The following is an 11,398-nucleotide window of genomic DNA, read 5'->3' on the forward strand; positions in this document are numbered from 1 at the left end:
AAGAAGACTGGCTGTGTTACTTGTTAACTATCTCCAACCTGTATCTTAGTTAATGAAGGAATGGCACAGTCCAGAGAGTGACATAGAGGTTTTTCTTAGCAATATATATATAATTTTTTCATTATTTTAATCGAAAGCCACTGAAATCTTAGGGACGTGTTTTGTTAAGTCTCTGAAGAGGTTTGATTACTTACGTGGGTCACAAGAAGCAGAAACCCTGGTTGGGGACTTTTCCTTTCATTTACCACAAACAACTGCTTCGGGCCCAGAACAGCTGAAGGCAGGCTGTTAATGTCTGATTAAATCTGGCTGGTATCATTGTATAACCTGATTTTAGCAAATATTGAAATGCCTGTTGTTTATGCTTGGGAAACCTCTGGAGTGTTGATTACAATTACATGCAGGAAGGTGGTGTCACACACATTTGACTGAAATATTTGCATTTTGCTCATGTGATATGCATCACACATAGCTATACATATGTGCGTGTGATGCGTGCTGTGCATCACAGTACTGAACTCATAAGGTAATAATTTCTCTGTGTCGTGATTGTGGATGTGCATTTAAATGCTCATGAAACTGAATGATGGCTAAACTGTGTGTTCTTCACAGTGCAGAGAAGGAATGGGGTGATGGTATCCGGGGTCTTTCGCTCAGTGCTGCGAGATATGCCTTACTCAGACTGGAGGAAGGTCCACCACACACAAAGAACTGGAGGTACTCATTTTAGTCGAGTAGATTGCACTGATTTGATTGTCTGTGTACACATAAGGCATTAAATTGGATTCCAAGCAAGATTTTGGGGATCTGTGTGATTGAATTTAAACGCCCAGAATATCTATTCAGAAGTGGAACCTGTTGAAAGATTGCCACATGCAGAGTTCCAGAGGCCTACTGTAATTTGCTGGGAGCATGAAGAAGTCACTGCTACCATTTGAGGCTTAAAAACTGACAGAGAGGCCAACGTTTCTCCCTCTGGCTTTGTATGTTAAGCCAGATTACAGAACTCTCCTCTGAGTTGTGTTGCGCAGCTCTTGTCAGGCTCTGAGCAGGAGGAGTAGGAATCTCCCTTTTTAAAAAAAAAAAAAAAAAAAAAAAAGTCTGTAAGTCTTTTTGAACTTGCTTAACCTTAGCTTAAGAGAGAGAATAATGTAACTAATCTGTAAAAATATCTTAAGGAACAAAAAGCAGAATGATAAAAACATTTGTATTTCCCAAACTTTTGGCACAAGATAGGTCTGGAGGGACAGCCTTTCTCACAGACCATGTGCCATAACTGTGCTTAACAGAGCCTTGAAAAATCAACCATGTAATAAAACACTAATGAAAATCTCTTAAGCTAAGTACATGAATGGGTTTTATGACTGCCAAAACAATACAATTCCCTCAGTGCCTCAAATCTGCTTTGAATCGAGAGAAAGAAATTATTAATTAAAGCCCTCCCAATGGAGGGGAGAGAGTGTGGTTATCAGAGTTAATATTCAGGTACAATTAAAGTGATGAATGAGGCAGTTTTTCAGAAGTGTCTTTGTAATTTATTAATAAAAAAATTAATTCTCTTTCAATTTCTTCCAGGCCTCAGTTGCTGGTGCTTTTGAAACTTGATGAAGACTTGCATGTAAAATACCCAAGATTGTTAACGTTTGCATCCCAGCTGAAAGCTGGCAAAGGTTTGACTATCATAGGATCAGTCATCCAAGGGAACTTCTTGGAAACTTATGGAGAAGCCCAGGCTGCTGAACAGGTCAGTGTGCTAAATCAGTCCCTAAAGGAATTTCATAATCTTTCCTGGCAAAAAGCATATCAGTAAGACTTCCATGAAATACAGTATGAGCTGAGTAGTGCTACAGTTGTTTGTTAAAGAGCTTGCAAACATTTCAGCTGTCAGTTTTCTTTGAAAATATAGGATGAATGCTTTCCAATCTGTAAAAGAAGCCCAACTGCATATAACTGTCTTTATTTATAGAAAGTAATTACTCTGGAAGCTTATGTATGCTGATTAATGAAAGGAAGATGACTATTTAGTTTCTTGACATAACAAGAAACATTTCAGTGACTTTCAATTATTATAAATTAGCAAACATTGTATTTCTTTCTGCATGGTGATAAATTTATCTCAAAAAGCATTAAAAGATGGTCTTGAAAAATTGTTAATAAATCATTTAATCCTTCTCATTGTGTAAACCTGACATTATAGGCCTGCTTTCATCTGTGTCTTATCTGCATATCATTGTTTTCCCCAAAGGTTTTTGTACAGGAGCACTGTTAAAAAAGGAAAAATGAATTCATAGGCCTACAGGTTGAACGAGTTTAATTTTTAAACAAATAGAGGGCAGGGAGTTCTTGTGTGGGGTGTCTGTGGGATTCAAGTGGGGATTTAGTGCTTGTACATGTTAAATGAATATAACAACACATCAAACTACATATAGATATCTGAAACTGGAAATCCAAGTGAAGGTAATTAACTGTATGTTTAAAAAGGTGGATGTTTTAAGATTAGAAAATGGAAAGTGGGGTAGGAACAGATACTGCTAACTGCTGCAGTTTTTGTAAGAGATTATAGCACAAACCCGAAAGAAAAGCTTGCCTTGTATCTTTGTATCAAATTGTGTTTGGAAGGGAATTTTGTGTGCTTTAGCATCAGGTGTTATATACAAGTGGGCATTTTCTCTTCCGTTTTATTAAGGAAAGTGATTGAGCTGAACTTTGCCTTAGGGCGTGTTTTACCTGTGGTCCTATGTATCAGGAGCGTACTTTGTAATCAAATGATAGACAAAGGCATGGAATTCTTCTTGCACATGAAGTTTTTCCTTGACTGTCTTCCAGACTATTAAAAATATGATGGACATTGAGAAGGTGAAAGGATTCTGTCAAGTAGTTGTAGCCAATAAAGTTCGGGAGGGAATTGCCCACTTGATCCAGTCCTGTGGGCTCGGTGGCATGAAACATAATACTGTGGTTTTGGGATGGCCGTATGGATGGAGGCAAAGTGAAGATCCAAGGTCATGGAAGACGTTTATAGGTGAGTTTTGAAGGTTTGATGGGACCAAAGATGGCGCACCAAGGTGATTATTACACACACGTTACACACTGGGGATTTTAACTGAATTTTTGTGAAATTTTTTATTATTATTATTATTTTTACAGTTTTTGTTTCTTCTGTTGATCATGAACTTCATGTTGAGTTAAGAAAGCTTAAGTCTTAAAAAAATAAAAGTGGTCTCATATACTACATGGTATTGCTGGGGTTGTGTGTGCTGGATTTATGTTACAAAAGATGTAAATACAGCAAGTGAGGCTAAGCTCTGAGGGAATTAAAATCTTTCATGTGAGACCAGCTGATGAGATTGAGGAGAGAGGGGAAAGTATGGCTATGCTTTCAGGCAAAGGAATAAGCAAGTTGTCTGTAGATGATTTCTTACAAAACTGATTTATATTTGAAATATCATTTATTGTAGCAAGGAGGCCTATGAAAGTTCTTCAAAGATTGATTTAGTAGTTAAATTAATCTTTCTAATGAATGCTTCAAAATGATGGACTTGAGAGATACTGTTTTGGTGGCAAACTATTATTTTTTACCTAGATAATCTCTTTCCACGGGTGCTAATCTAGCCATCTTTACTATGGGAACTAGCACTGCCCTTGCCCTATCACTGTCATTCTCCTGTTGTCTCAGATATCCAACTACTTAACAGGCAAATTAGAACATCTGCTTCTTCCTTGTATTTAGCTTTGAAGATCACAGCCTTTATTTCAGACATGAAATAGGGCTTGTGTTCATGTAAGTCTATTTTATCTTAGCTGTGTCGTTTGTCTGATCTGTCTGTGCAAGCCTCCCATTATGTACTTTTCTTTATGTAAGTGATAACTTTTGTAGTTTACTGACATTTGCTTATTGAGTGTTGTTTTTTTTTCTTTGGTTGTTTTTTTTTACTATAGATGACTCTGGCAGAATTGGAGATAACTGTTTGTTCTTTGTTCTTTCCCCTCTTGGCAGGTACTGTTCGTTGCACAACTGCAGCCCACCTGGCTCTGCTGGTTCCCAAAAATGTGTCTTTCTATCCCAGCAACCATGAGCGTTACAATGAAGGCAACATTGATGTGTGGTGGATTGTGCATGATGGAGGCATGTTGATGCTTCTTCCTTTTCTACTCAAACAGCACAAAGTAAGGAGCTTAGAAAAAGAATGTTTGTTACCAATTACTTTAGTATGCATTACTGTAAAGAAAAAAGGCCCAGTAGCATTGTTTGCAGAGATAAACAACAGTAGTTATATTCGTAAGCTCATTTCATAAAGCAGAGTGTTATTAAATATATTGAGAACTCACGTTCCCTCACCAGGTTTGGAGAAAATGCAAGATGAGAATTTTTACTGTGGCTCAGATGGATGACAACAGCATCCAGATGAAGAAGGACTTGGCTACTTTCCTCTATCAACTCCGAATAGAGGCAGAGGTAGAAGTGGTAGAAATGGTAAGGGACTTGAGCCTGTTTTTCACTTCATGATGGAAATGATGGTGTCTGATTATGACTTGAAAGCAATATTTTTTTCTTATTTCTGCAGCATAATAGTGATATTTCAGCATATACTTATGAGAGAACTCTTATGATGGAGCAGAGGTCTCAGATGCTGAGGCAAATGAGGCTGACAAAAACAGAGCGGGAAAGAGAGGTATGCCATTTGTGGTTGATTACTGTGGACTGCTGAGGTGCATGACGCAGTGCCTTCCGGGTGCTGTTTTATAATAGCTGCTTCTAAATTAAACTCCTGTATTCTAAAGTTAAAAGGAAATACCTTTGGTGTAGCGTTTTGTTTCCCAGAATTGCTTGTTGTCACTAAATAGCCTTGCTGCACATGCAAACCCATGTTAGAAATCATCTGTTTTAGGAAAAAACAATGCCAGCATATAAGCTGCAGAAACAATTTATGTTGTTCCTGTTTGCAATGCAGATGATGCTCAGTGATGTGAGGATGTAAGTCTGAACCCAATTTTGACTTTTATTTTGTGTGGGATGTCTGAGGGCTTGTCTCAGTTTATAGAATAATCTGTTTTCCTTCTGGAAGCTTCACTGTAGGTTGGATTGTTAGCCTTCGAAGTATTCAGTCTTAGTTTTGTGCATGCATTTGTCCAACTTTTTGTCATCAATTTTGTGTCAAACACTGGTTGTTTCAGATCATGTCATGATGTGAGATGGAGAGTCTTTTTTTTCCTTTTCTGTTGTATAGATACAGGCATCCGTTAGACTGAATTCTGCACGGCTCACAATCATCTAAATCAGGTTATGTAGGATTTTTAGTTAGGGCAGGCATTTAGTACTGAGCTGTACTAGGCACTAAATTGACTGCATGTAATAAAAGATGCAATAGAACAAAAAGTCTTTCATTGCTTAGAAAGAACTGTAAATGGTAAAACAAACTCTGAGTTCACCTTGTTGTTCACATGCCCTCTAGGCTCAGCTAGTAAAGGACAGACATTCAATAGCACGTCTGGAAAGCTTGTACTCAGATGAAGAAGATGAGGGGGACACTGTGCCTGAGAACATTCAGATGACTTGGACAAAAGAGAAATGTGATGCTGAGAAGCGGAACCGAGGCAGCGCTGTGGGGAGCTTTAGAGATCTCATCAGCATTAAACCGTAAGTCTTGTCAGAGTCAATGGTTTGCACCTCCCGAAAGTCTAGTTGAGCTATGAGTTTATCATGTTTCCCTTCTAATCCTTGGTTTAGACTTGCACAGGAAACATTGAACCTGACTACAGAAAAGACAGCAGTTAGCATCCGGAGAAATTTCTAACATATTAAATCTGGCACACATGCCTCAGTATTTTACTTGATACAGTCAATTCTGAACCAGAGATATTAAAGCCTATTCTTTCCTCCTGCCTCCCAAATACATTAACAAAACACACTCTCCAAGAAACAGACTGATAATTTCACGGATCTAATGGCAATTAATAAAAGGCTGATAACTTCACTGACCTAATATCAAATATGGATGTTTAATACAGCAAGGAAGAGGCTGTGAGGATGATGAGTGACTGAATAGAATATGTTTGTGATTAAAAGCCTTTAAGATGAATTTATTGTTGAAAGAGTATGGACATAGAACAACCATTTTAGTGTTACGTGGTGTGCACCACCTGAATAGCTTGAAGTAAAGCTCATGGTGGCTTCGTATAAAAATATGTTAATATCCTGTGATCTCTTGATGTATTGCATCTTGCATGAAGAGTTCATCCCACCAGCTTTGCATACTTGACAAAATTACAGATTTTTCTTGGCAGTAAAGCAGTGAGGAATCAAATCTGCTCTAGGGTGAAATCATATATAGTTCGTGTACTGTAGAAATTCTGCTGAATTTGGTGTTAACTGCCTGTACTTTTTCCTCTTCCATGCTTTCAGAGAGTGGGAAAACTTGTAAGTTTGTTATTTAACGTAGAAGTGCCTTAAGGTGATTGAGGGAACGCTTTGTTATCTCAACTAAGAGCAGGAAAAATCTATGTAATTATGGAAGGAAAGAACAGAAAGTGAGTTAGAATTAAGCAGTCTTAGCAATGGTTTTAAAGGGAGCAGGGTTAGCCACGTAAGCTAAGTATCATCATAAATAACGCGTAACAAATTGAAAGTTATGCTGACAAATCATGGAGAAAAACCAAACAGTTACAGGTCTGAACCTTTTTTCTTAAGCAAAGTGTCTCACAAACTGTGGATCTTTCCTCCACACTGCTATGTTGTTATTTCTGGCAGTCTCTGGACCCTTTAAAAAACAAACAAACAGAACAATAACAAAAAGCCCTTTCTCATAGTCTACACCTTCACATCACTGGAAAGATGCAAGTTTTGAATGTCACTTCATAGAATACCAAACCTTTAATTTTCCATTACTTTTCTAAAACTATATATATCAACTATATATAGTTAATAGCAGTGCATTGTTTCTGGTGCTGGTTTCTTCCACACTTCCTGTAAACATAATCTGCTGCCTCTCTGTGTTGTCTGTGGCTTCCTGAAGCTGACATGGTGAAGACAGAGGATGTCCTTGCTCTATGTTAAATAGGAACTTGAAATAACAGCAGTAATTTGAAGTGGATAGACTGCTGTTAGTATAACAAATATTAATCATACTATTGCATCTTCTATTTTCTGTATATATAAAATACTTCTTGCAAAACTAAGTATTTGGAAGAGCAGCAAGGTTACTAAAGGCTTTTTAACTCATAATGTGTAAAATTGAATCAGGAAAACTGCGTGTTCATATTCAGTCTGTCTACTAATACCTTGTTTTAATGCATTAAAATGAAGAAACAAAACAAGTGGGAAATCCTAGAATCCTCACAACTGGAAATATATTTGCCTTTTTGTCAGTCTATTCCTGTTTTGCTTTCCCTTTTTCAGTACCAAAATAATAATTGATTTCCTGTAGGAAGGAAACAGTTCCTGACTCAGAATTCCTAACGGATACTTTCCAGTTCTATTCCTGCGTGAATTGATGTTATTTTGTGGTGATATATTCTGATAAACTGATAATGTGCCTGTGTACAGAATTAATTGTGTGCCAGGATTCTGAAAGAGCAGGCTTGTAAGGTCATTCTGCACCTATTTTCTTGTCTCCCACAATTTCTGAATCAAGTGGCTGATCAGATTTGAAAGCATGATTGTGATTTTAAAGATCAGATCATAGGGCTTTTTTTGCAAATAACCAGGCAGAGAGGTTGATTAGTGTCAAACTGAAGTAAAGGTTAAAATCTTTATTAAACATCAGTAAAGTCCCATAAGCAGGCATGCATCCAGCCATTCGTAGTGTAGGAAGCTGTAGTAAACCAGGCTTTTTCTGGAGATGTCAAATGCTGTTCCACACAAAAGGACAAGTCCACTCACAGAGAGCATGGATGGAACACAATGCTGCCCTCCTGTGCCTTCATTCTGATGAATCTGAGAAAACTGGTGTTCTGGTACTGAGCCATGGGAGGTCTGTGCTGCCACAGGAGGGGATCTAGAGGAGGCTGCCAAAAGTGAAGACTTTGCATTCAGAAGCACCCATGGTCAAAGAGCACGTCCCCTCGGGCGAATGTGTTTTCAGCTTCTTGTGAGAGCTCTAGATCTTTATAAAACGTGCTTCCCAAAGAGCAGCATAACTTCAACACTTGGAGACCTAACTCCAGGAATCTTAAGATGGATGGGCTGGCAGTATCTGAAGGACTTTGTGAGATCTTTTTAGTATCTGTGTCATTATTTGAAGAAATGTACTGTTGGTTGAGTTGACACTGAACGGGGTATTTAGGAGACCTTAAGGTATGCTTTTAGGGACTTCTTGGACATTCTGTTTTTCATGCATGTTTCTAACAGGAAGTCCAAATGTGCTTTTCTGCAGGAACCAATCTAATGTCCGAAGGATGCACACAGCAGTGAAGCTGAATGAAGTTATTGTTAATAGATCCCATGATGCCAGACTCGTTCTCCTGAATATGCCTGGTCCTCCGAAGAACACTGATGGTGATGAGAACTGTATCCTTTCAGTCAAGGCCTGGTCCACATGCAAACGTTTTATTTAATGTGTGTTCTTGAAGTTGTTTTGACACAAATGTCAGACTGTAATAAGTGACAGTTTCCACTGAGTGGAGAGTACTTGCTTGGGGCTGCAACGTAGTAGTTGCTTAAAATAGAATTTGCTCTGAAAGACTTGTAGATTTGAAATCAGTGTTGTCTTGATTCTTGTTTAACGTAATTTACCAAGTCCTTGCAAGTCTTGCTTGTGCAACAACATGCAATTCATTGTGATTGTTTTATCACTAGAGGAAAGGGTCAACAGTTTGACAACACTTAACATGTTCTAGGGAAGGAGCAAAAGCTAATTCTGAAAGGCATATGACAGTGTCATTTAGATGCTGGGGCCTGCATCAGGGAACGAAGTCTACAGTGCTGACTTTAGAGATTAATTCTCAATAGTGGATGTAGCAGATGTTTAAGGAGGCATTCACAGTAGTCAGTGCTCTGAATTCAGGACAGTGTCTGAACTTGAGTGAGCAGGAAGTGCTGATAGAGCGGGCATATCTCAGGTATATTCTCTCACAACAGAATTTGGAAGTTTAGCTGTGAACGCAATGCTCTGGTACAATTAAAATTCAAACCTACAGTATTTAGATACCTAGAAGAATACTTGCACCGTGCCTCTAAGCAAGGCCAGAGCTGGGGGTTGCAATCTGCAAAGCCTCCTGGCATTCTAGTTTTCTGCCCATTGCTTCTCTTCAGCCTTGGTTTGTACTTTCATGTTAGCAAACCTTTCTTTGAACTGTGCCAAAAATATGTGTATCGTATGTGTATTGAGTTGCGAATCACAGACCAAATGCTTGTAGTTTTCTCCTAACTCTGGAGGGAAACAGTGGTAACAGTTGGCACACAACAGCTTGCTGGCTGAAGAAGAGAGAAAAACACTCCACAGCATAAGGGTGTTTCAAGCACAGCTGCTACAGCTGCAGGAGAGATTTTGAACTTGAGGCTCTGGGTAACTTTGGGTGATGCTACTTACTCCTCCAGCCATCCCTAGAGAGGCTGAGCCCTTGTGGCCAAACAGCATGCAGTATTCACAAACAACAAGTGAGAGGAAATGTCTGTGTGTCCTGGTGCTCAGATCATTTTGCTGGGGAAGTGAAAGAGTCTTGCTTTCAAAAAACTCCTAAAGTTTATAAGTGTTCCCTAACTCTGTCCTATTGCCACCTTATCTATATTTAGAAGGATGAATACAGGTGTATCAAATTGAGTCCTGATTTGAAATAAGTATAAACTTAAAAGGACTGCTCAGAGTTCTGGTTTTTCGTTGCCTATAACATTCTGAATCCAATGTTTTACTACAGTTCTGGAAGGGGGGAGGCACTGTGCATTCTGATTTTAACACTTCTTTGTCCTTGACTTTCCTGAAACAGACATGGAGTTTCTTGAAGTCTTGACGGAGGGTCTGGAGAGAGTATTACTTGTCAGAGGAGGTGGACGAGAAGTCATCACAATTTACTCCTGATTTAGTGCAAATTTCTAATGCTGGCCTACATTTACCTTATTGGTGATAACGGACATTCCAGTTTTAATTGGAGAAGAAGAAAAGGTTTTTCTGCCTAACTTTCTTCTCATCCAGTTCTGTTCATTGTCTTTCCGTTTGCAATTTACATATCTTTTGGGGTTAAAGTGTTGTTACACCATCCAATTAGCAACATAATTTAATTGTGAAGCTGCCACATTATTCAGTTTCTGCTTTGATACTCCAGCATTTGTGCATGTAGTTTTACCATTAAACCTATTTTTGGACACCACTGCCATGTGCAGTATTTTTAGTAACTGTATGTAAAGTTAGGACGTGAAAGCCAGTTACTGTAAAAAGATTTTAAAAGCTTTTTATATTAGGTTTGGGGAATAGAATAACATTATATAGCAGCTAGTTTCTGCTGAAGTTCAGCTATAAAGCATTTTCTAAGAGCACACTAAATTGTAAGAGAACTGAAAAAGCTTTTTTTTTTTTTTCTTCTGGGTTTATTTCCAGAACTAAACTCTCAGTATTGGATAAGAATTTATACTTTTAATACATTTATTGATAGAGATTTAAATAAATTATGTTGATATAGTTGGAATTATGTATGTAGCTTGCTACAAATTGTGTTGCTTCTGAGACTTGAGGTTCTGTGAGGCCAGATCCCTATTTATTTTTGTATTTATTTGTCAGAAATAATGGATACACAAGGCTGCTTAGGAATACAGAGATCTCGTAATAAATTTTGAATCATCAGTTGATTGAAGGACCAGTCCTGCGCAGTTCCTCCATGCTTTAAATTTCTTGCAGACCATCCATCAAAGTACATTGAACATGTTGGAGTCCCGTGTGCAGAGCCAAGTGCTGTGCTACACGCACAGTGATGGGATTGCGTTTGCACAAGTATGAGGGACCTGCTGCTTCATTGTCTGCTTTGTTCTTAGAGGAAAAGGAAGAAAAGATGACCTTTATTAACCAATAAGTCTCTGGAGATTTTGTCAAGCCCATTGAGTTGTACTTTATGTACAGAACATTCGTATTTTTTCAATAAAATGTTGCATATACTTTGAACCTATTCTCTGTTCTGTGTGCTATAGTGAATTGCTTGGGAATACTGTATCTGTCTTCACCTTACAGAATTTCTGTGATCTGATTTCAGTGCTTCTGTTGAGTCAGATCCAGACTGTGCAGAGGAATGTGGTGCAGAGGGGTTGGTGTTTGCCCAGATGGCACAAGTGCTGCTCTGTGGACGTGCCAACTTAGTCTTGAAAGCCTGGTGTTGTGCTGAAGTGAGTAAAGGCTCGTGGGTCTGGAGCTACTGCCTTATTAAATAGCTGAGATCTACTCGATGCCTATAGACCATGAAACACAAATGAGATATT

General features: G+C 38.5%; 1 protein-coding gene across 3 annotated transcripts in view; it reads left to right on the forward strand.

The window, feature by feature from the left end:
* Positions 1 to 11,091, forward strand: part of SLC12A4 (solute carrier family 12 member 4) — a 45,838-nt gene extending 34,747 nt beyond the window's left edge. For all 3 annotated transcript variants that reach the window (XM_042821270.1, XM_042821272.1, XM_042821271.1), the window contains exons 16-24: positions 613 to 717; positions 1,576 to 1,744; positions 2,827 to 3,022; positions 3,998 to 4,167; positions 4,343 to 4,474; positions 4,566 to 4,673; positions 5,454 to 5,638; positions 8,373 to 8,506; positions 9,922 to 11,091. In XM_042821270.1, coding sequence (XP_042677204.1) covers positions 613 to 717; positions 1,576 to 1,744; positions 2,827 to 3,022; positions 3,998 to 4,167; positions 4,343 to 4,474; positions 4,566 to 4,673; positions 5,454 to 5,638; positions 8,373 to 8,506; positions 9,922 to 10,013 — 1,291 coding nt within the window. In that variant the 3' untranslated portion in view covers positions 10,014 to 11,091. The remainder of the gene's footprint in view (positions 1 to 612; positions 718 to 1,575; positions 1,745 to 2,826; positions 3,023 to 3,997; positions 4,168 to 4,342; positions 4,475 to 4,565; positions 4,674 to 5,453; positions 5,639 to 8,372; positions 8,507 to 9,921) is intronic.
* The last annotated feature ends 307 nt before the right edge of the window (positions 11,092 to 11,398 follow it).

The sequence above is a fragment of the Centrocercus urophasianus genome, unplaced genomic scaffold (assembly GCF_019232065.1).
Source record: "Centrocercus urophasianus isolate 14NV4802_14NV808 unplaced genomic scaffold, USGS_Curo_1.0 seq_2, whole genome shotgun sequence".
NCBI lineage: Eukaryota > Metazoa > Chordata > Aves > Galliformes > Phasianidae > Centrocercus > Centrocercus urophasianus.